Source organism: Dermacentor variabilis, chromosome 7 (assembly GCF_050947875.1).
Source record: "Dermacentor variabilis isolate Ectoservices chromosome 7, ASM5094787v1, whole genome shotgun sequence".
NCBI classification, from domain to species: domain Eukaryota; kingdom Metazoa; phylum Arthropoda; class Arachnida; order Ixodida; family Ixodidae; genus Dermacentor; species Dermacentor variabilis.
This window is the reverse complement of record NC_134574.1, coordinates 46,421,786-46,447,490: the sequence shown is the minus strand read 5'-3', so window position 1 is coordinate 46,447,490 and position 25,705 is coordinate 46,421,786. Positions and strand designations below refer to the sequence as shown.

The window sequence follows — 25,705 nt, the reverse complement described above, 5'->3', positions numbered from 1 at the left end:
GAGAACCTGCACCGAAGACCTGAACAACACCCCTGCGACATGTAGTCTACGTATTTTAACATCGAGCAATAAGTAGGAGATTCCGATTTTGAGCGCATAAACTTTGTGCACAACACGGCAGTGCAGGAAGCAACTCAGACGATGCCATTGAAGCTGGTTCACGGAAAGTATCCCGTGACAACGCTTGACGTCATGTGACCGATTCTAGACGAAGAACATAATCCTAACGGAACTGTTTATGTCGGGCTTGCAAAAAAAGCCAAATTTACGCTATAGTGACGTAGTAGGTGGGCGGCTATGTTTGGGTTTGCAGAACGCTGGTGTGGACACTAGAAAAAACGTGTGCGAAGTCATTTCAGAAAGTACAAGATACTCTGACATCTTGGTGTAGAGCACTTGAGGCCGTGCCTTAAGGTGGCGCGCAATGATAACGGCGCCGTGCAAGCCCTGAAGTTGTACAGCTAGGGCTTATTAAACTGTTCTACGCGCTCTCCCAAACTGAAAACGTTCATTCCTACTCATTTTACTTTATTCCAATTTCACACGTGTCTTTTCAGTTGGTGTTCTGTTTGCAGCATCGGCATGATGCTTTGTAATAAAGGACATTCACGTGCGTATATTGTGCCCTTCCCGGTGACCTCTTCTCACCGGCCATTCACTGTGACAATGTCATCGTTAAGTAAAAGACGCACCTTCGTGTATTGGAACTTCTTTGGTTCTGGCTGCCGATTCTGTAGACATATCTGGGAAAGACAACATTCTGTACACAAAATTCTATAGAAGCTTGTCTGCAAACAGATGACTCGCGTGATGCAAATAATGATGCGCACTCTGAACGTATGGGAGCACTGGCCATACCACTGTAATACACGATGAGTCAAACAAAAATAGCAGACGTGGCTATATCGCAGATGAGATTTCCCCGAATGGGCTGGCCGCCACCGTACTGCTTGAGCATTATTTGCTTTCGTAGGCACAAGTTCGCCGAATAAATATTCTTTTGTAAGTGACAGTTGAACCAATGTCTCGTTCTTACCTTCACCACGCCACAGTATAACAAATCGCGAAAAAGACAAAAGTCGAGCGATAGGTGTGATTGTCCTTTGAATGAAACAAAAAACACGGGATTGGATACAACACTTTTTTGCTCACGTCAATGGCATTTCAGTTTTATTTATTCACGCTCCATATATAGACAAAACATATTAATATATATAAGGCTCGTAGCCATTGACAAGTGCGTGGTCTTAGAATAAGCAACAGCGACGGATTGGTCGCGAAATAGAAGCAAATATAAGCACATGTACGAGTCGTCGGTGGTATGCCGTAAGAAACCGCTAAACTTCGAGCAACGCAACATTAAATATTATCGCATAAATTGGATGAAATAAACAGCATTATTAGATGCCCGACGCAGTTGACGCTGCGAGAAGCGACACACGTGCCTGTAATAATTGCACTGTAAGATTTACAGAGCACTTTGCTTGAGCACTAAAAATGGCGCATTTTAATTTATACGTAATTAAAGTGCAAATCCAGGGTCTCATATTTTTCTTATTTTCATAGACACTGCCACAAACTATATAGTGAGCGAAGGAAATATTAATACTAAATATTCTCAATTCTTCAAACTAAATTCTTCCGCTTCCATAGGTATTTACGGTGAGCAGTAAGCAGCGCTCATATCACAGTGCTGTGTTCAGATCAGAATTAGGGGATCAAAAATAATTACATTTATTTCCCACATAGAAATGGAGCTCATTCTTTAAGCACTAACAGGGCTGAATAATAATACTGGCGTACTTAAAAGCTATTGAATATTCTTACTGGTACCCATGTAGCCGAAGTAAATTTCTTTTCGACGAATATTGCAAGTAAACGTGAGGAATTTGGAAAGATTTAAAAGATATGGGTAAGAAAAGCACAACGTGAAAAAAGTGTTCTTTTCCTTTCACTTAAGAATTTAAAAAAAGAAGTACCCACAAAGTGCTTGAACCAGGTTACTACAGAATAATTGTGTGCCTTGGCGGGAACACTTTGAAGCCTAAATCAAAGCAATCAATTCAAAAGAAGCTATTTAGAATAATACGGTCTAACTTAGAAATTTTCAGGCACTCCTTCATATTGAAAAGTTGAAGAACATTGTGATAAAATTCTACTTCTGGATTTCAGCCTCAAGAAGGGGGAGGACAGGTGCAGTAGCGCACTGTAGTAAAAAAGCTACAAACAGGGATAAGATGCCTGAGAAAGGCTGACCGAAATTTCGATGTCAGGACCTCTCTTTGTCACAGGTGATGACAAGTCCCCCTACCTAGACGTTGACCAGCCTTGCTGAGGCACCCAGTCCCTGTTTGTTCTGTGTTTCATCGTACCAAAGCAGTCAGGTTAGTCAAAGTGACCGGCTTCAAATTACTTGCTGAATGTACGCGATTGCGCACGCTGCACTTCAAAGCGTGGCTCACAGTGAAACCCTCCTTTGACGTAGCTGGCGGCGTAAACCGAAGCTGGATTATGCAGCGCGGTAATCTGGTCCTTCTCGCCCCTCCTGCTAAAGCGACTATGCATCCAATCAGAAGCTTAGCACAGCGCCAATCGGGACGACACTGCGGAAATGGGGAACTGAGATGGCAAATTTTGTTTGATCAGTCCTGCAGCGTCAAGGTAGGGCTGCACTGCGACCGGCCCTACTCAGTGTTGCATGCTTAATCATGTAAATTCAGCAAATAAGTCTAAGTCAAGTATTTCGCCTTACTTGGCTGTGTTGAAATTCTCGGAAACAGAATTGAAATTTTATGAAGAATTGAACAAATTTTCATCTAATATGTGGCAGAAAGCTTGTAACTAAGAAGTTGAACACGGTATTTGATTGATTTAGCGGCATTTATTCTTCCGTTCTTCTACAAATGATGTCCGCTTGGGCATATGATTATTCTTTTGCGATGTATGTTTCGGAAAACTTGTGGGTTTTTTAAAAAAGTGTTCCTTGTGAAAAACACTATAGATTTTGCTTTAGACATAGATTGTGGCATCTATTTCTTAAGCTGTCCTCAAGATGATCATTTGTAGGAACAACAAATTTGCGATACATTTGTAAACTAAAATGATAACTTTCAGCTCAAATTGCTACCTCGTAATTATTTTTATATCGTGCTAGGTCTTTAAAAGAACGTTTTTTATATCATTGCAATTTTTCCCAAATTTTTGCTTATTTGTATCGCATGGTGGTCTCCATGCGATGTCGACGTCTTGCAAAAACTCATGCTCATGATGAAGGATACATGTGAAGAGATTGCAAGCGGCCAAGTACGGGTTTCGGTTTAGTGACGCGGTAAGAACCGAAATTTCAAATGTTTCAAATCATGTAATGTCAGCCCTGGGTCATTTATGTCTTGCTGTAGTGGTTCTTCTAGGGCTATGTGGTATTTTTGAAGCACAAATGTCATAAGTAGAAATAATTCCATTGAGGCGAAAGTATTCCCGGGACACGACCTGCGCCCTGAAAATACAAAATAAGCAGTGCTGAGTATTACATGGGATTGCAAAAGCAAAAGTTAGAATGAAGGTTCACTGCCGTCTTATTAGATTAAAGCCTCAGGCTCAGGTACGTACGCAACGATGTCAGGTTGTTTGAACACGTGGGCCAGAAGAAAATTTGTAAACACATATTGAGACTACAAATATGACTTCATAGGCAGGAGCTTTAAACTAGCTGGACACAGTTAATGTAACTGGTGGAGTTCGCGGGATAAATGCCATCGTAATTCTAATAAAGTGAAGCAGTACCACTGCTTGGGTGAGTTGCCGCTGTCAAGTCTGAACTTTATCACTCAAATAAAATAGCCACTGGCGAAGCAAACCAAAGAGTACCTGGGAAGTTTAATGCAGCGCTAACTTTCATGATTTTGAAGTATTGCCGCCAAATATTTGAAATATATATTTTTGTTATTCCCAGGGCAAGTAATACTCCCTAGTGATCACGCTGCGAAAATAACCCGCATAGCCCAACATCAGCCTGATGTGACGGATGAACGTTTGTGAAATGTGAGGGAGAGCCATTTCTCCCGGGAGCAGAAAATTGAGATATTATATATTCACAGTTGATGATGCTCAGACTTCTAAGATTACTTTTGCTGCTCTTTTTTTGCTTGTCCGTTATTGGCTGCAAAGCTTTATGATTCCTGGAGCGATATTTGCAACGCAAAATGTTATAATGAGTAGCAGTACTGTACCCGCGTATAGCTGACGCTTCACAAGTTTAAACTGTAGAAAACATTACGACAGCGCGCGCATCTAGCACGGACAAGAAAAAGAAACGTAACAGGAGCAGAGACTCACGAATGAAAGTTTATTCCTTAGAAACACTCATATAAATAAAAAAAAACTCACACATGCGTAGTTCACCCGTGCACCACACATTTCCTCACCCAAATACAAAGCAAGACAGAATAGTGGTAAAACAAGCAATTGGGACATATTATTAGGTAGATGCTTCTGAAAAAACATTATCCTTGTTGTGTAGTGCGAGTGAGGCCTGGCTTGCACATCTGCTATCAATTCATTAATTAGGTGGGCCTCAGAAACGAGGCGCGCCTTTTCATTTTCATTTGTTCAGATTACCCGTGCGCGTTCAAAAATGGGCGTTCAACTGCAAGCTGCACAATGTGTTGTCAAATGCGATAGACCTGCGTTGTTTAATCTCGAGAAATATTCTTCCAACCTTTCGCTTATAGACCTGCCCCTTTGGCCGATGTAACAAGATTCGCGTGACAAGAGAATCTCGTGCGCAACTTAGTCGCAGCACACAACGAATTTGGGCACATGCTTTACCTTATACGAATTGTGCGCAACAAAATCTGACATTTGTGTGCGCGTTGGCACAGCCTGTCACTGACTGAATTATTTCGTCAGACAACAAAAAAACCACTCTAACACCATATTGTTTCGGGACATTTTTTCAGGCTCTGTCCCAGACAACGGACATAAGGAATAATTGAGGGCATTTTGCGATCATCAGTATCATTCCCATCACTTCCTCTTTCTCTGCGTCTTAACCATTTCGCCAGTTTTTCAGATGGAAAACGAGGACAAGGTCGTCGTCGGTGAAGATGACGAAGTGGCAACAGCCTCTCGGGATTCTCGGCTGCTATTAATATACGCCCTGTAAATACACCGCTTAAATAGCTTTATCTCGCTGAGTCCGAACGGCGAGATTAGAAATGAAATAGACCTCATACTCTGCGCTAACCCTGGCATCATGCAAGAGGTGCACGGGCTCAGAAAGGTGCGCTGCAGTGACCATAGGATGGTAAGAACTCGAATTAGCCTAGACCTCAGGAGGGAACAAAAGAAACTGGTACATAAGAAGCCGATCAATGAGTTACCGGTAAGAGGGAAAATAGAGGAATTCCAGATCAAGCTACGGAACAGGTATTCGGCTTTAACTCAAGAAGAGGAACTTCGTGTTGAAGCAATGAACGACAATCTTCTGGGCATCATTAAGGACTGTGCAATAGAAGTCGGTGCTAACTTCGTTAGACAAGATACCAGTAAGCTATCGAAGGAGACGAAAGATTCGATAAAGAAACGCCAATGTATGAAACCCTCTAACCCTACAGCTAGAATAGAACTGGCAGAACTTTCAAAATTAATCAACAAGCGTAAGACAGCTGACATAAGGATAATAATATGGATAGAATTGAACATGCTCTCAGGAACGGAGGAAGCCCAAAAGCAGGGAAGAAGAAACTAGGAATTGGCAAGAATCAGATGTATATGTTAAGAGACAAAGCCCGCATTATCATTACTCATATGGTTGAGATAGTTCAAGTGGCTGAGGAGTTCTATAAAGATTTATACAGTACCAGTGGCACCCGCGATAATAATGGAAGAGAGAATAATCTAGAGGAATTCGAAATACCACAGGTAACGCCGGAAGAAGTAGAGAAAGCCTTGGGAGATATGCAAAGGGGGAAGGCAGCTGGGGAGGATCAGGTAATAGCAGATTTGATGAAGGATGGTGGGCAGATTGTTCCAGAGAAACTGACCACCCTGTATGCGCAATGCTTCATGACCTCGAGCGTACCGGAATCTTGGAAGAACGCTAAAATAATCCTAATCCATAAGAAAGTGGACGCGAAAGACTTGAAAAATTATATACCGATCAGCTTACTATCAGTTGCCTACAAACTATTTACTAAGGTAATGGCAAATAGAATCAGGAACACCTTAGACTTCTATCAAGCAAAAGACCATGCAGGATTCCGTAAAGGCTACTCAACAATAGACCATATTCACACTATCAATCAGGTGTTAGAGAAATGTGCGGAATATAAGCAACCCTTATATATATGGCTTTCACTGATTACGAGAAAGCGTTTGATTCTGTCGAAGCCTCCGCAGTAATGGAGGCATTACGGAATCAGAGTGTAGACGAGCCGTATGTAAAAATACTGAAAGATATCTATAGCGGCTCCACAGCCACCGTAGTCCTCCATAAAGAAAGCAACCGAATCCCAATAAAGAAAGGCGACAGGCAGGGAGATACGATCTCTCCAATGCTATTCACAGCGTGTTTATAGGAGGTATTCCGAGACCTCGATTGGGAAGAATTGGGGATAAAAGTTAAGGAGGATACCTTAGTAACTTGCGATTCGCTGATGGTATTGCCTTGCTTAGTACTTCAGGGGACCAATTGCAATGCAAGCTCACTGACATGGAGAGGCAAAGCAGAAGAGTGGGTTTAAAGGTTAATCTGCAGAAAACGAAAGTAATGTTTAACAGTCTCGGAAGAGAACAGCAATTTACAATAGGTAGTGAGGCACTGGAAGTGGTAAGGGAACACATCTACTTAGGGCAGGTAGTGACGGCGCATCCGGATCATGAGACTGAAATAATCAGAACAAAAAGAATGGGCTGCGGTGCGTTTGGCAGGCATTCGGAGATCATGAGCAGCAGGTTGCCATCATCCCTCAAGAGAAAAGTGTATAATGGCTGTTTCTTACCAGTACTCACCTACGGGGCAGAAACCTGGACGCTTACGAAAAGGGTTCTACATAAATTGAGGACGACGCAACGAGCTATGGAAAGAAGAATGATGGGTGAAACGTTAAGGGATAGGAAAAGAGCAGATTGTGTGAGGGAAGAAACGCGAGGTAATGACATCTTAGTTGAAATCAAGAAAAGAAATTGGCATGGGCAGGACATGTAATGAGGAGGGAGTGTAACCGATGGTCATTAAGAGTTACGGACTGGATTCCAAGAGAAGGGAAGCGTAGCAGGGGGCGGGAGAAAGTTATGTGGGCGGATGACATTAAGAAGTTTGCAGGGACGGCATGGCCACAATTAGTACATGACCGGGGTTGTTGGAGAAGTATGGGAGAGGCCTTTGCCCTGCAATGGGCGTAACCAGGCTAATGATGATGATGATGATGATGATGGTGATGATGATGATGATGCTGATGATACCCGTTATATTTTGGCGGACGTGCGGGGTACGTGTCTTCGTCAGGGAGCTCCACAGCGGTCGTCTCACCAAGCCCAGGACCATGCTTCCAGTGGAAGGCACCGCGCCTGCAGCTCCCATGCCAACTACGCATACCCAGTACGTTGCTCTACCTCAGCCGCAAGCCCCCGGCAATTCACCGGCATCGATGGTGTTCACGTAGAAGAATGGTTGAAGATGTCTGAGCGCGTCAGCAAGGTAAACACGTGGGATCTGACTATAATGCTGGCGAATGTCGTGTTCTACCTCGACGGAACTCCGCTAACGTGGTATCACACACACGAGGAAGAGCTAGCCACGAAGCACTTGTTCAAAGGAAAGCTGTCTGACGTTTTTGTAAGGCGACCGGTCGACAACAAGCCGAGAAGCAACAACACACCACGCGTGCCCATACTGCTACCGAGTCATATGTCTCCTACATTCAGGACGTCCTAGCCCTCTGTCGTAAAATCGACACGTCCATGCCGGAGGCAGAGAAGGTTGGGCACATTATTAAAGGCATCGCGGACCAGGCATTGAACATCTTTGTCTTTAGAAACTTGTCGACTGTCGACGCCATCATGAAGGAATGGCGCTGTTTGGAGCAGGCGAACAGTCGTATATACAATCAGTTTACACGGCTTACAAATAATGCAGCGAGCTCTTCTTGTACCGACCCCACCGACCAATCTGGCTCACCACCTCCAAGCGAAAACGTGACTCGAATTGTACGCCGCGAACTCGAAGCAGCGTTTCCTGCCTCGCCTCAACAGACGTCTTGGAACAATACTGCTACGACGATATCGCTGATCCAGTCAGTGGTCCGCCAGGAAAACGCTAATATGGGTCTTCCCAGTGCCTGCTACTTCAGTCGCCCTGACACTCGCCCTTATTCTATGACTTAGTCCTATCGCAGTCCACCTCACAGTGTCCATTATCCCTATACTGCCAGGAATCCATTGGAGTGGCGTACACCTGACGACAGGCCGATATGTTCCTGCTGCGGCTGAATCGGTCACGTTTCCCATCACTGCCAGAGCCGTTGGCCGTCGCCGCCTCGAAACACCTTCGGGAATTCAAGTTCGCCGCGAAGTTCCTCACCCAGTCGCTTCTACGACGCTTCCGACTGCAGAACCTCGACTCGCCGCTATGCTCGCTCGCGCTCACCTCAACGTCGCCAGCCACGTCCGGCCCAGCTTCACCGCTCGCCTTGGTCGACCTACCCAGGACTGTCCCAGGAGGAAAACTAGGCAACGCGGCACCTCGAGGTGGCACTGCAATGCCGGATTAGCCGTAAAATCCTCCTTTCACGCTGTTTACAAGACATAACCTTCTTGACGTCCAAGTTGATGGCACACTCGTCAAAGCACTCATAGATACATATCGATTATGTCCAGCCGTCGACGCCGTTATTTAAAGAAAATTGTTAGGCCTGCTGCTACTCGGTTCGCACGAATCGCCGACGGTAGCGCAGTGGCCGTTGTTGGAATGTGTACTGCACGTGTGAGCATTTCCTGTCGCCATACTGTCGTCCTTTTCACTGCGCTTCACCAGTGCCCCCATGACCTCATACTAGGCCTAGATTTCCTCTCGGCCCATTCAGCGCTCATCGACTGTTCCTCAAGTACGGTGTGTCTTGACCTGCCTCTACTGGACGTTTCTCCGACAAAACACGAAATTCCTCTATGACCGACTGATTTTGTTCACGTTCCAGCACAGGTGTTGAGACATCGAAATGTCGCCTTCTACGCCAGTGCCCGATGGTGATTACATCTCCGCTCCCAAAACTGCCATCGTTCTCAGTCACAACGTTACTGTCCCGCATACAATCCAGAGGGCCACGGACAATCACACGTATCGCCCTCTGGTGAGTTTCGGGCTCGCTAAGCGAATTCTGCCTAAAGATATCACCCTGGCTACGATCACTGCTTCGTAAGTTAGTTGCGTTAAGACTTTTGGCGTCGACGCTTCCTGGGAGCCTTTCCGGCATGACAAATGTACTCAAAACGACATTAAGAAAATAATCGCCCCGATTCTCACTCCTACGAAGACTGAACAGCTCTGCAGTATATCGCTTTCCTACAAGCATATATTTGACTTGAACAACCGACGCTTAGGCCAGACGTCAATTTTTAAACATCGTATCCATACAGGCGATAATCCACCCAACCACCAGCGACTCTACCGAGTCTCAGCTTCGGAGCGTGGCGTCATCAAAATGGTAGTAGACAAGATGCTAGCAAAAGTCAACGTTGAGTCATCGTCAAGTCCCTGCGCGTCCCCTGTCGTGTTCGTCAAAAAGAAGGACGGCTAATGGAGATTCTGCGTCGATTACCGTCCCCTCAGCCGCATGACGAGGAAGGACGCCTACTCACTGCCTCGTATTGATGACGCCCTCGACTGCCTATACGGGGCACAGTATTTTTCGTCCATCGACCTGTGGTCAGGACATTCCCAAATCGCTGTCGATGATGTAGATCGTGAAAAGACCGCCTTTATAACCCCTGATGGTCTTTACCACTTCAAAGTTATGCCTGTTGGGCTACGCAACGCTCCGGCTACCTTTGAGCGTATGATGGACTCATTAATTCAAGAATTCAAGTGGTCGACTTGTCTTTGCTATTTAGATGATGTTATAGTGTTCTTGCGTGCATTCAGCACACACGTTGAGCGAATTCCAGCTGTACTTGCTGTTTTTCGGAAGGCTGGCCTACAGCTCCACTACAAGGAATGTAACTTCGGCCACCGTGAGATTACTGTTCTTGGCCATGTCAGTGCGACTGGCATCCCACCGGACGCAGAGAAAATTCGCGCCTTGAAAGAATTCCCTCCTCCACGGTCCGCAAAAGATGTCCGAAGTTTCGTGGGCTATTGCTCTTACTTCCGCCGCTGTGGTAATGATTTTGCCACCATAGCACGCCCTCTCACAGATCTCCCGAAGAAAAGTGTGCTGTTTTCATGGGGATCCTCTCAGGCCACCGCCTTTTCTCGCCTTACCACCATGCTCACCATCCCACCAATTTAAGGATACTTCGTTACTTCAGCCCCTACAGAAGTGCGCACCGATGCCAGTGGCCACGGAATTGGCGTCGGCTTGTCACAAGCTCATCACGGCCATGAAAGTGCCATCGCATACGCTAGCCGTCTTTTGTCACCTGCGGAGGGAAACTACTCTATTACCGAGCGCGAATGTTTGGCCGTTATGTGGGCAGTGCGAAGTTCCGCCCCATTCATATGCCAGGCCTTTTTCTATTGTAACGAACCACCGCGCCCCGTGTTGGCTTTCGTCCTTAAAACATACCACAGGGAGAATACTGTGGCAGCAGTATTCCTATTCGGTGGTGTATAGGTCTGGTCGCCTACACAAGGACTCCGACTGCTTGACCCGCTACCCTGTAAACAAGCCCACCAACACCGACATGGAAGCTTCCGCAAGCAGATATCAGCAACCTTCCAAAATATCTTCTGTATGCAGACGATACGAGTCTCTTGTTTAGGGGTAATAACATTCCATTGCTCATTTCTAGCATAAACAGCGTATTAGAAAAGTTGAAATCATGGAGCGCAGCAAATTCCTTGATAATAAATAATAAGAAAACAAAAGCGGTACTTTTTCATTACCGGCAGAGCATCGTTACATCAGACATTAGGCTAAAAATAGACAATTCTATTATAGAGGTAGTAGACACTGTAAAAACACTAGGAATTTTCTTTAACAAGAACATGAGCTGGGACCCTCATATTAGCTCCACTTTAACCAATTTATCAAAGTGCGTCGGAATGCTCGCGAAATTTCGCTCCTATCTACCTGTATCGATTAAATTAATAATATACAACACATTATTCATGTCATATGTTAACTACTGTTTCCTTGTTTGGGGCACTACTACTCAAACTAACCTGCACAAAATACACATGCTGCAAAAGAAAGCAGTACGTTACATAGCAAATGTTGACTACCTCGCACATACCGAAGAATTGTTTAAGCGATTCAAAATCATACCCGTTCATAAGCTATACGAATTTTTCTTAGCCGTAAGATATAAAAAATCCATTTTTCACAATGACAACTTTTTGATAGCATTGTCATCCCTCGAAGCAAACTCAACGCCATACTCGTTTCGAAAACACGAACGTTGGACCATTCCCTTTTGCCGTACAGAACATGGTCGACAGATGATGCGTCATGCAGTTCCAAGGTTACTAAATAAATTCATATTTGAACGTTTTTCTCTTGAAACATCTAGTACACAAACTCTAAGAAATCGTTTTTTGTAAGCCGCTGTATTCCCTTTGCATTAAAGTCTGACACGAATGACATTTGCATCTCTGTTAACACCTATGCATTGCGTACAAATGAGCATGTACGGCGAGTTTATATCCATTGTTCTGAATTTCACTAATAACAATTTTTCTGAATTGTTCCGCTGTATTCCCTTTGCGTTAAAGTGTGATGGAAAGGACATTTTCATCTCTGTGAACACCTGTGCATTGTGTATTAATGAGTATGTACCAAGAGTTTATATCGACTGTTCTGAATTTCTTGTATTATATTCTGTTATGTAGTGTGTGTGGATTTTGTACTTTATTTTAAAACTTTTGACCTTGCTGTACGCCATGTAGGGGGGCTCGGGCTTCCTCAAGCGAAAATCGTTCGCTTTTTGCCTGAGCCTACCCACATCATAATGATGTAAATAAAACTGACTTGACTTGACTTGACTTGACTCTCTTCGTTTGCTAACTCTTGGACATGGCTAACGAGCAACGCCTAACGCTACTTTGAGGACCCTCATTGACCGAATAGAATCTGCTCCTACTGATCCACCGTTACGGTGATTCATCCTCAATGGCGGGATATTGTACCGACGCAGTTTTCATCCTGACGGTTCTCCCCTACTCCATGTCGTTCCGCAACACCTTCGCTCAACCGTGCTTCAGGACCTTCATGACGCTCCAACTGCCGGACACCTTGGGTTTGCTCTCACTTACGACCGCGTGCGCCGCCGCTTCTACTGCCCGGTACTCGCTCGCTCCGTACGGCGCTATGTATCTGCTTGCAAGCCCTGTCAACATCGCAAAAAGCCAGCAACGCATCCTGTCGGGTACTTACAGCCGATCGACATTCCACCTAAGCCTTTTCTTCGCATGGGTTGTATCTCCTTGGCTCTTTCCCCCAGTCCAGCTCTGGCAACAGGTGCATTGCTGTCGCTACTGGTTTCGCGATGCGCTATGCCATCACTCGAGCACTTCCCAGGAGCTGCGCAACCGAAGTCGCAGATTTCCTCCTCCTCGATATCATTTTAGTACATGGTGCCCCACGAGAGCTCCTCACTGACCCTGGCCGCACTTTCCTCTCCCAAGTCATCGCCGATATCCTACGCTCATGTTCTACCAATCACAGATTGGGTTCCTCCTATCATCCCGGGACCAACGGCCGTACTGAGCGACTTAATCGGACTATTGGTGACATTATATCGAAATACGTGTCGCCCGACCACAAGGACTGGGATGTGGCTCTCCCTTCTGTAACGTTCGCCTATTAGGCCACGATACTGCTGGGTATCTCCCTTTAACTTACTCTTCGGTGGTGATCCTGTATTACCATTGGACGCTTCACTCCCGCTGATACAGGATTCGAGGACCGAGTATACCCGCGACGCCGTTGCCCACGCTGACCATACGCACCAGCTTGCCCGTACTCGTCTCTTGGCATCGCAGGAATCTCAACGGCACGCGTACAATCACCGCCATCCTGACACATATTTTTCACCAGGCTCTCTCGTGCGACTTTGGTCCCCTTGGCGCCGAGTGGGGCTCTCCGAGAAACTTCCGTGCTACAAAGGCCCTTACCCTGTTCTACGTCAAATGACCAATGTCAGTTACGAGTTAATCCCCGTGACCTCCGACATGCCAGCCGGTTCCGCATCACCTGACGTCGTACACGTCTTTCAGCTTGCATCTTACTAGACCCGTACCGGTGGCCCCATCCGAAGCACCGGGACGGTGCTTTTTCTGCCAGGGGTCGTGTTACGGTGGAAAACGAGGACAAGGTCGTTGATGGTGAAGGCGACGAAGCGGCAGCAGCCTCTCGGGATTATCGGCTGCTGTTTATATACGCCCGGTATATACACCGTGTAAATAACTTTATAGCCGTGACAATATGACTGTCTTAGGCAACAAAATTTCTGTTGGTAGTCGGCACTCGAGGTACATTTCTCTACTTTGTCCGCGTTTGATGTGCCCGCTGTCTATAATGCAGATGTACCGGCCCGCCCAGCTGGATACCGTACAGTAGAAAGCACAGTATCAGTTCTGCGACCTCGTCCCTTGTAGAAGTATGTCCGATTGACCAGTTGTCTTGACTAATAGGACTGTCGCTATGATGTTTGGTCGCCTGCACTTGCTACAATGTCCGGTACTTAAACGGCTATTTGCGAATATCTGTCGCATTTGGCAGCACCTTGTCTAGCTACTTCAAATTCTTTATAATATAAGCCAACATGAACAAGTACAAGTTTTTTTTGCTCTTGCGACACCTGGAATATTACGCCTGGCCTGATTGTAGGCAAATGTTTCTAGATATCAATAAATTTTTTCTATATATTCAGTTGCGAGAAAAGGAGCAATTGATTTAGTTTCCTTGAACGTAAACTTGCATTTACATGAAGTGATTCTTTGAAGCGCTTCGCAGGTGACCATACTGTGACCGCTGCCCCTGATTATCGATGAGCAGCTAGTCAGTGAGACATCTAGTAAGGCATGATTTGAGGCAACTGAGATGCGTCACACTAGCATATGCGCAGAATGAGTGATTGGCTTCTTTCTGCAAATTTATTGGGAAGCAATATAAACACGACTCTTATGAATGCATGCGGGTGCTAATAACGAAAGCAAAACCAAACTACAACGTTCACTCAATTGATTGCGTACCTCTATTTATGGCGATTCACTGCTCAGATCGCGATAATCATGATTAGTTCTATGCCAACATAAATCACGTGCTCTCCACAGAGTGTTTTCCAGCCGGACTCTTGATTTTCCGAACTGCTATATGCCAGCCAACATCACAGCCACCGTTTGAAAATACGCGGTGTTATCCTGAGGCCTAACAGCTTCTACGATTGCGTTTCATGGAAAAAAGGATAGTTAAAACACCCGGAATTGTTAAAGACGACTGGGCAAATAAAGGAGCCATACAATATTTGTCATTTCAGGCAGTTCAATAACCGCTGTCTAAGTGGTCAGATAGTACTGATAGGAAGTAGACTAACGTGCATTTATAAGGCACACGCTGTAATGTACAGCTATTGAGAGCTTCATATATCTTTTTTTTAAATTGGAGTCGCACAATGGGACCAACGTACCCATAGGCAAATCTCTTTAAATATTTCTGTGCAATGCTCCAAGCTTAGCTTTTTAATGTCCTCAGTAGCAGCGCTAGCCTTTAGGTGCAACTACTTTTCTTCTATGTTGACCGTCTTCAGAGCGTCTCACTGAACAGCAAAGGTTAGTTGGATGCTTGCGACGCAAGAAAAGCCACAATGTCTAGAAATAACGATACATGTGATTTTTCGAATCATTTTCTCACCAATTCAAGATTACAGTTCTCAAAGAGGACTTCTTTATAACTTAAATTACGGGGTTATTTCATGTTGTACACTTTCTTTGTGTAGCATTCACGTTTACAAATATTTCTTCTTTCTGAATCTTCGATAAGTGTTTGCACTTGAGACATAACAAATACTTGTATCCTACCCTTCCGCTTTCTCGCTTAGACCAGAGGTAAATTATAGGCACTCTATCCTAGCTCCAATTAACGCCCTTATGTGGAAATGGGATATTTACAGCCGTCGCAGAGGACAGGGATTGTATTTCCCTGAAAGTTCAACGAACCAGATAACCTTTCCAGGAACAGCTCCATTTACAGATCAATGCTCCCTTTGGTGACCGCTTGAATAAGGACATTAATAGTCTACATATTCAGGACACACAGGCTACTACGATGAATGCGCAGCAACTAGCCTAATGAAATCCTTGTTAGTCTATAACATGTCATATGCAGACAAAAGCTAGTAGTCTAGGAATGGGGCAAATTGCTGGAGCGAGCTGTTCAAGGTCGCCTAAAGTAACAACGTTTCTCAACAAGAGTAACTACGGAAGTCTGCTACGCGAGCTATCTACTTATTTTGTTGCAGGGCAAGCTGAAAAAGGACAACAGAAAGGCACAATTGACACACACAGCGCTAACTTTGGACAACATATTTAAGTTCCGTTCTCGTCGCTGTATATACACACTTAAAATGTCATACAGCCCGTGTAAAATTTCGGTAAAAATGAACAATGCAATAAACTGGGAACCACACGTAAGCTATTTTTGACTCACATATTCTCAGGCATGTACACGTTCCGCGCGAACAAAGATAATTGAGCTCTTTGGAGGATAATCGGATGGAATGTTTAGTGACGCATGCGTCACCGAATGCTGATACGTGTCTAGCTTCTATTATCAAGCGCATCATCTCATACTTGCTTCTACTCATGATTACTGTTTCTTTAAATCTAGGTTTGCTTTTGCTTCTCTGACAATGGATGGAAAGAAAGTCGTCAGTCGAGAAGTTGTTTACTTTGTTTTGGGTTCTCGTAGCCTGACATTTATGCATCTGCCTGTGTGACCAGTGTAGGATCGTGCACACCCGAGAGGAATGCGATATACCAAACCCGCGATTCAATCAATGACTTTCTTTTTATGCTACTTTTCACATGCGGTACATGCGATTCTGTCTGGCTTTGTGTTCTGCACAGGCTGACCAATCTATTAGGCGCAAAAATACAACGTTGATGCCACTCCTTCTAGCAATCTTTAGTCTACTATGGCAGAAACCATGTATGTAGGGGTTGACAGCAACCTTTCTTTTGTTTGTGTGAGTGCTTGTACCATGCACCTGATCCGAACTACTTTCCTGCGCCTTTTAAGCAGCCCTTCTGTGACTGGCACAAGCACGTGGCTAGAGTAACCTGCGCAGCTTGAACGTAAGGCTTCCCGTCCGAAAGCTTTCGTGCATTTCGTGCTGGCATGAATTCTTCAGTGATTCGCTGAAACACATCTGCGCGATCCCGCTCTTCACAAGCTTTGTATTCGCGGAATGAAGTGGTAAAAGTGGCTTACTTGCCCTAGATTCGTAATAGCAGCAGGTTTTGTTATCGGTGAGTACAAACTTGATGTCAACGAATCTAATCCTCCCGTCATGTGGCATTTCAAAAGTCACTTCTAGTAAATTGAGAGAGTCAGGAATAGTGGTAAAAACGAGATAGAAAAACTAAAGAAACTACCAAAAACTACCAGAAAAACTAAACTTGCTAGACATGAAATGGCCTTTTCTGACAAAAAGTTCCGAGGAGGTTTTAAATTTTGTAAGAGCTCGTGACAATCAGAGTTTAAAGGCCTTCTCCGCCGATGTTAAATACCTTTATTATTCTCCGCCACAATCAGAATTATCAACCTGTATTGACAGTTGCATCAATACATATGGTGTCGTTACGTTTAGCGCGGAACCACGTGCATCCATAGCGAACTTTTTAGAATTGCTTAGGTTTTATTTTTCATCTACATTTATCGAAAACAGCGGTGCCTTGTATATGCAGAAACAAGGAGTGTTTTTATAGTCTCGCCTCGCACCAGTGCTTAGTAATCTGCCTTTAGTCAAACTCGACAGAGACCTGTCGGAGCACCTTCACGCATCTAAGGTTGTAAAATTTTTTAGATATGTTGATGACTTTTTTTATTATCTACTCCACATCTGGTTGTTTTAGTAATCAATATTCTCCCGTTTTTACCGCTATTCGTAACTGTCTTAGCCCACTAGAAGTGACCTTTGAAATGCCATGTGACGGGAGGATTACATTCCTTGACGTCAAGTTTGCGCTCACCGATAACAAAATCTGCTGGTGTTACGTACCTAGGGCTAGTAAGCCACTTTATCATTTCATTCCGTGCATACACAGCTTTTAAAGAGGAGAATCGCGAAGATGTGCTTCAGCGAATCATTGAAGAATGCATACCAGCACCGAATGCACGAAAGCTTCGCCCGGCAAGCCTCAGGTTTTAGCTGCGCTGGTTACCCGAGCCACGTGCTCGTGTCAGTCGAAGAAGGACTGCTTAAGTAGGCACAGGAATGCAGTTCGGAGCAGGTGCATGGCACAAGCACTGACATAAACAAAAGAAAGGTTGTTGTCATCCCCTACACACACTGGTTCTCATATGGATTGAAGAAGATTGCTGGAACTCTCTTAGACAACGGTACACCCTTTCGGGTGTACATCTGCCACGCAACAATAAACCTCAACTGCGTTTGTTGCGTTTCCTTTCTTGAAAACACCGCGCATGCTACTTTCCTGTCGGTAATGCTATATTATGCTGATAACGCGCATACCTGTCGTGACTGGGTAGTACAGGGCTCGCAGCGTTAACGTAAGGGTGTAAGTTTGTTGTAGAGTGAACGAGTGGCATAAACGTTGTATGTTTGGCACCTAATAAGTTGTTCAGCCTCTGTAGGAACACAAGGCCTGAATGAATCGCGCGTACCCCATGTAAAAAGGAACATAAAAACAAATTCATTGGTTCCATCGTGGGTGTGGTATACCGCGTTCCTCTCGGGTGTGGATGAACCTACATTGGTCGCACAGGCAGATGCATAAATGACAGGCTACGAGAACACAATAACAAAGTAAACAACTTGGCCACTGAGGGCTTTCTTGTCATCCATTGCCAGAGGTGCTAATGGAAGCCTACAATTAGAGAAACGGCCATCATGAGTAGAAGCAGGTGTGAGATAACGCGCTTGATGATAGAAGCTAGACATATATCAACATTCAGCGACGCATGCGTCACTAAAAATTCCATTCAATTATCCTCAAAGGAGCTCACTTTGTTCGTGCTGGACTTGTACATGTCTGTGAATATGTGAGTAAAAAAACGGGTTACGTATGGTTCCCAGTTGTCTTCTTTGTTCATTTCTTCCCAAATGTTACACGTTCTTTATACGGTGTATATATAGCGACGAGAACGGGAAATAAATCTGTGGCTGAAAGTAAGCGCTGTGTGTGTCAGATCTGCTTTTCTGTTGTCCTTGTTCAGCTCGCGCTACAACAAAATAAGATATGCGTAACAACAAGCCACTATAGCTATCCTCATCTAGCTATCAACGTCTCTCAGCTCAGATCGATTGTCTCATTCAATAATACTTTGCAAATAAATAAGTATATATTCGCTCACGGCGTATTAATCCACTAGTAAAAAGAACAAGTTAACATACCGACTGAAAATGTCATGAGATGGCGAGGTTTTTCCTGCAGGATTGATCCTTCTTCTTTCAGAAATCTACCCGGGTCAAACCGGCGGGGCTCATTCCAGTACGTGGGGTCATTGTGTGCAGCCCAAATATTGAAAATAATGACGGTGCCCTTGGGTATAAAGATGTCATCCTCCACGATGTCGTCGCTTGCTCTGGTGAAAAGTGAAACAAAGATGTATGGGTAGTACACGGAGAAAATATGAAAGCGCCGTACTATTTGCAGACTCACCAGATCCACGCCAAAATTGCGCGTATAGCTGTAGCACTTCTTCGGCCATGCATGAATCAATAGACGCAAATGAACGTTCTTTCCATTACCGGTATCACGCATAGAGGAACAACAAACAGGTGAGCTCTGCTTCTAGGTATCTACTGTAATAGTGAATTTATAAAAAAGATTGCAAAAATCTATCAATTAGGCACCTGCAAAAATTACACGGGTTCGTTTTGCATCTTTCTCATGCTTTTTGTTGGATTTGTTTGTCATAAGCGATAGCGCGTCCTACACCGTGATTTTGTTCTGTTGAAAACATTCATATATTAGGAAAGTATTCATATGAAAGTATTCATATAGTAAACCTTCCCTTCGTGCCGCAAATTCCAATCTAGCTGGCGCTGGCACAAGGCTTTACGCCAGCTGAGCTTGAAGTCTAGGTCTTGGTAGCCCCACTGAGCAAAAATTATAAACCGAATTTAAATAACAATGACGTGGTATAGCACATTGTTTTCTAGTCTCTGCAATGCAGCAAAATTTTTCCTGTCTGAGAAACTGATAGCTTATTGGTTATTCTATAAAAACACGTTTAATGTATGGCATACTGAACGCTTACTCTCTGGGCACTGCTAAGGGTGTTCCAGTTTTCCACCGTCCCACCTCCCACAGGCAAGCCTGGGTGTAAGGCATTCGCTTCCTGTCCTCCCACGTTGCCTCCCTGTGCTGACCAACCACTTTGTCGATTTCTTGCTGCACACGAGCCTGAATGGTGTCCTCGTTCACGGCGAAATTCACGAAGAGCCAGCACATGGTAGAAGTCGTGCTCAACGTGCCCGCCACGAGTATGTCTTTAACATTTCCGACCAGGTAGCGGTCTGTAGGGCAAACACAGTCCATTAATGAAATGGATGGCTCGTTCGTGTATTCATATTAGGTGAAAAATTTTCGGTACAGATTTTGCGTTTGTAGCGCCTATAAGCAAATACCGAATCTTCACAAGCTAGGTACTTTAACATCAATAGTGTGATGAGTTACGACATTCTATATGCCTTACCCTGGAAGTTTGGAATTGTTGCTGATTCATTGGAAAAAGCACAGAGTGCAAAGAAAGACAAGGACACGAGAGAGCGACACGCAGACAGCTCTCACTGGAGGTTGTAAGTCAGCGATGTGCGCGTGTCGCTCTCTCGTGTCCCTGTCTCTTTTTTGCGATGCGTCCTGTTTTTCGAAATGCCATTTGGATTGCTTTGAACTGGAGGTGTACAGAACAGCGAGCTCTCAGAGCAGACCATTCAAAAGAAATATATCTCAAAATATATATTTTAAACCTACATTGTGGACAATGCATTCACCTTCCCTCTGTATTTTTATATACTCAGAATCATTGCCGCCAAATTCTTCAGCGCGTGACCCTCTCGAATAAAGCGTTGAACTAGCGAGATACATGAATTAGTAGACGTGCATTTTATCGCAGTCGTCTTCTACTACGTTTATCTTAACTATAATATTATTCGAGCCACAACTCTACCCACTCTTCCACAACAATAAACCAAGAACATTTTGAACCTTCCACACTTACAATCTGTCCGCAACTCAGGGCTCGCTCTTGGACCATCAGCGTTTTTCAATGTGACCCGTACACGATCGCTGGTCTCTATGTCTCTATGGAGACGATGTCGAAAACTGGCTGGACAGGTATGACTGATTTTGTTTAAATCATGGAACGATGCGCACATGCTTATTAAACGTCCCCGTCTAATCCACAGATGCTTCGGACACCTGCTGCCTCAGCTATGAGGCCGCCTGACCTACCTGGTCTGCATCAATTACAGCAGTAGGGTCGGCGGAATTTCAATACCTAAACCGCCCGCTAGGAAGTCACAGAATATACCTATTGGATGCTGGAAACTTTCTGGAGAGACACACATGTTAACATTTAGGACGACTGCCGTTTCTACTCCCTCTCCACTCCACAATAAGAGAGCGCGATTGTCTTCTTCACTTGCTAAAATAGCATGTGATTGTAGCATTATTTTGTGTCCTAATTGAATAGGAGATCATATAGTACCAGATTCGATTGAAATCAAATCTTGTATAATAGCTTGTGCATAATTGTCTGAGGCAAATTCTTCCCGATTTCTGCAGCAGAGCGCGCGTTCAGACGTTATCGCCTTCCTCACCTTTGTTTCTATGTTTTATTTTCTTCCATATCGCAGGGAAAGTTTGCCGCCAGTGATCGTTGTTCCAGTCTTCTAACTAGGAGCGCTCGCCGGATAGCCAAGCTTGCCGAGACTTTCTCTCGTCCTCATTAAGTAGCTCGAAAACCTATAATATTTGCCTGTTTCGCTTCGTTGCGATTTATGTTAACCTCTTTGAATTGTGCTGAATGTACAAGTCATCCAGCTTTTTGTGCATGATTAGACCAGAGGTGGGCCACATGCCATAGCCGTGTACTTTTTCAGCTTTTGTTGATGTCTTGATCAGTGTTGGGGTAATTGAATCCGTAGGTCATGTAATAAGGTCTAGAACGATTTGCATGGATTGCAGTTCATGGGACCTCAATTCAATGTTAAAATACTTCGTATTAGATGAAGCGCGTGATGACAATGTTTGACTACTTCGAAGACCTTAAGTCGTTCCTGCCTCGTCTTCAACAAATGAGTCCTCCGAAAACCTTGACAAAGGAGCATCGTGCTATCGTGAGGTTTTCTATTTACTGGCGGAATATTTCCCGAGTTTGCTAGGCTGCTCATTGTCTGGTCTTCGCACTGTCAACAAAAAAGGTGTTCTGTATTTTCGGCAGATGCTTTTATATTGACACGTGTACTTCTTTTTCTTTATCGGGCGACCACTTCTCACCACCTAAGAAATGTTATCGCACAGCGCAGGACGCGCCTGCATGTAAAAGAAGTTTCTGGAATGCTATCGATGGTTCCATCCGCTGTCTGTGACCGAACCTTGTATGATCTGATCGCATATGTTCGCGAGGCGAATAATGTAGAACTTTGTGAAAGGCACGCAGGTCCCAGCAATTCCGCTGGAACGTTCGAAGACGCATGTATAAAAGACGACGCGCTTGACCCGCAGATCAGATTTTCTACAATCGCCGAATGTGTTCGCCGCTATCATTTCGCTTTATGTGTAGCCTGTCTTTGTGGGCACAGGTTCGCCCAATAAAAGATAGTTTTGTCTTTCACAGTATTGCTACTGTGTTCTTTAAAGACAATATTCATGTCCTTGAGGAAGCCGGGAATAACATCGAGTCGTGTGTGTTTCTGTCTTCTCACTGATCCTCAAATAGCCTAAACTGTATTAGGTGAATTGGTGCATTTGGCGAAAGGTGAATTGGCGCCCAGGCTTGTTGATAATCACTGGAGGTGGCCCACGCCAGACGAGCAAGAGTGGAGAGTGGAGCAAGAAAAGAGAGACCCGGCAGCAGTGACGGAGGGGAAGGCTGCCGTCTCGCACTAACGGATATCGTAGTCGTCGCACGATATTATGCAGTGGTTACCCGCGGAGGATTGCGGAACAGGGCCGAGTAGATCAACTTGCTCAAACAGGGAGCTTGCAGGCAGCACAAGGTGGAGGTTACCGGTAGGAGCGTTATTCGGAAATTAATTTTGCTGGCACGTCTTGTAGCTGAGAACGTTTCTGAAGGAGCAATGTAACAGAGACTTTTTTGTACTGAAACCAACAGTTATCTCCTAATATATTAATATGATTTATGTGCAAGAGTAAGGAAGTCAACATTGCAGGGCGTACCTGACGTATGTCACCGGATTGTCATGCTACAACTATGTATTACAGAGGGAAGGTTGATGGTAAAAGACGTCAGCCCATCAATGACACTGTCGCCAATACAGCCGCAAAGAAGCAACCTCTAGTGCAAGAAATGGTAAAGTGAAAGTGACAAACTGTCCTAAAAAGCAATCTAGAACCTTAGGCCAAATGTTCGAGGCCGAGATTTTTTATTCACAGGTGGATTTGGCTAGGTGGTTGGATGTAACACCAAATCATGATCGAGGTTTATTTAACAAAACATTCTAAGCAGATAAGCCCAACTGTTTATGAGGCGCCAATGTGTATTTTCGCAACTGCAGGGGCGCCATAAACACAATTTGTTTTGCGAACAGAATCCACAAGCACAAGATAGCAGTTTAATATCTTGTCCACAGTTTAGGAGTAGGCCATCCTTCGTATCGTAATTTTGCATCAGTCATCCTCAGAATTGTCATATATCAAAGAAATTTTGCACGCGCTAGATATAAACTGATGCCCTGCAATAATTATTCGCGAAGTGATTCCTACTACTTATCGTACGCTAGCAAAGCTGCATCACCTACCATCGAATTTTTTTAAACCTGCTTTCAAATTTGCTGATTTCAGGAAGGCTAGTCGCATACATCTGCAGGGGACCCGTTCCACCCCACATGCCTCTCTCATAGTGCATCGGTTATGAACGCCGGTGGCGGCTGTGTGGATTACTAGCCATGTGTGATTTTAGGGCAATGAACTCATCAACCAGCTTACCTGTGAAGTCTTACGCCTGGTTCTCGACCACTTCAAACCATCTCCATGCACTAAAAAGCTTACAGTTGAGAAAACCGCCGCCTCTCGTAATGCTGTTGTCTTCACGCCTTCTACAACGACCTCGCTCTCCAAGTTGTCTTTCAACTTGAGCCACTTTGTGTGTGTTCGGCGTCATGGTCGTTGCATCGCCATTAGTCAAGCTTTGTCGTTAGACTCTCGTCATGCCGTTGTCATCAAGCCATCGTTGTTACAGTCGTCATTATGCGTTCGCCACCACGCTGTTCTTTTATCATTGGCAACACTTCAGTAACGATATCCAATTGTCGTCATGCCATCGTCGTTCCATCGACGTTGTATTGTTCTCACCCTGTAGTCATTCAATCGTGATCACGCCATCCTTGTCATGCCGTTATGGTCAGACAGTCTCTATCATGCCTACATTGTGCACCGTCGTCGTAATCCCGTCGTGGATGGTATCATCGACAGTCCCGCTTTGTCATCCCACATTCATCATACCGTCGTAGCCATGCTGTCGTCATCATACATGCTTTGTGATAGTCATCTTCACGAAATTGTTATTATACACTTATCGTCATGGCATCGTCCTCTTTCTGTCATGCCATCGTCGTCACTTCATCGTCGCCATTGAAACGTCGGCAGGCCACTCTCGCCAAGCAATTGTCGGCATGCCGTTGTCATGCGCTCGGTCTCATGCTGTCCTTTCACCATCTTTATCACTTCATCATTGTCATCCCATTGTTTTCGTGCCTTCATCATCATACCACCTTCGTGAAAACAACGCCGCCGTTCCCTGTTCGTCATTAAGTCTTGATTATGCCACTTTTGTCATGGCATCGTCATCGCGTCGTCGTCACTCAGACAATATCATGCATCCTTTGAAATAGTGCTGTCGTCATGTCATATTACTCAAGCCATCGTCGCCATTTCCGCTTAATAATCCGATTATCATTTTACCGTCGTCATTGTAGGCCTTTGTCGTTCCATCAATATCAATCGTTAATGAATCCATGGTCATTACGGCGGAGGCGTCATGCGGTACTCGCATTCTTTCATGCTCATTGTCGACCTTCGCAAGGTCGTGCCATAAGAAAGTGAGATGAGGAGTGCGTGGCACATAGCCGAAGCAACGATTGCGTCGGCTTTCCAGCACATGCAAACTGGCCTTGACAAAAGCTGAAAGCTGGCCTTGACAGCGGTGACGAGCTCCTTGTGTACGCGAACACTGACGGCACTGCGCCGGGCCTTAGACGAGCCGACTTGACTGGCAAACCCAACGCACGTTTTAATGATAAATTCTCGTGATAATCGTCGTCACGGAAGTGGTTGGAGCACAGCACTGTTGTTCTTGAGGGCTTGAAATTCTTTCGCTTCCCAGCAGCCTCGCACTTCGTTAAAAGCTTCTTGTCTTGTGGGAAGCAATGGAAGACAACATCGTCGCGGCCGCTGGTGCTTGTGCAACCGTAGGCTGCACAGAAAGCCGGCATGATCGGCCCACCACCTCAGTTGATGCTGCGCACGTTGACTACCACTCTACGTACACGCAGACGCACCAACAAAGGAATGCAGGGTCGATCGAAGCAGATTAAGATGGCACGCACGCAGAAACAAGCACTGTCAGGCACGGTCGCGCAGGCTGCGAAGGAACAAAACGCTAGAGTTGACGTCACAACACCGCGGTTTCCGGTCTCCGCTCGCATCGTCAGCGTCAGCAGCAGCGCGCGGGATTCGACGGGGGGTGGAGCTACCGCGCAATTTTAACCGACGATTACGTCGCTCCTAATTGAAAAAAAACCCAAATTTTACCTACATGGTTTATAAGGTTCCCGCATCCGTATGTGAGCATCTTATTGAATTCGACAGACTCTTCAGCTTCCCTTTAATGCCTTGTTTGTAGCATGTCATTAGTAAGGAATCGCACATGACGACAACACGTATTTCCTTTAGGTTTTTACAGTTAAGCCCTATGTGTGCGTTAAACGGAGCATTGACAATCAAACGGACAGCCTTTTTCTGTAATCTGGAAAGCCTAAGAATGCTAAGAATGTTGTAAATTGGGGTGGTTCCCCAGACAAGATAGCAATAGCATAGTTTTGAAAGGAAAAGTGAATT

At 44.9% G+C, this 25,705-nt stretch overlaps 1 protein-coding gene across 1 annotated transcript in view; it reads right to left on the bottom strand.

Moving 5' to 3' along the window:
* Window positions 1–2,212: 2,212 nt before the first annotated feature.
* The window catches only part of LOC142587419 (cytochrome P450 2C20-like), a 75,213-nt gene continuing 51,720 nt past the window's right edge, over window positions 2,213–25,705 (bottom strand). Inside the window, exons 7-9 of the mRNA XM_075698429.1 lie at window positions 19,662–19,920; window positions 18,793–18,983; window positions 2,213–3,496 (exon numbers count right to left, since the gene is read on the bottom strand). Of these exons, the coding sequence (XP_075554544.1) occupies window positions 3,318–3,496; window positions 18,793–18,983; window positions 19,662–19,920 (629 nt within the window). The 3' untranslated portion in view covers window positions 2,213–3,317. The remainder of the gene's footprint in view (window positions 3,497–18,792; window positions 18,984–19,661; window positions 19,921–25,705) is intronic.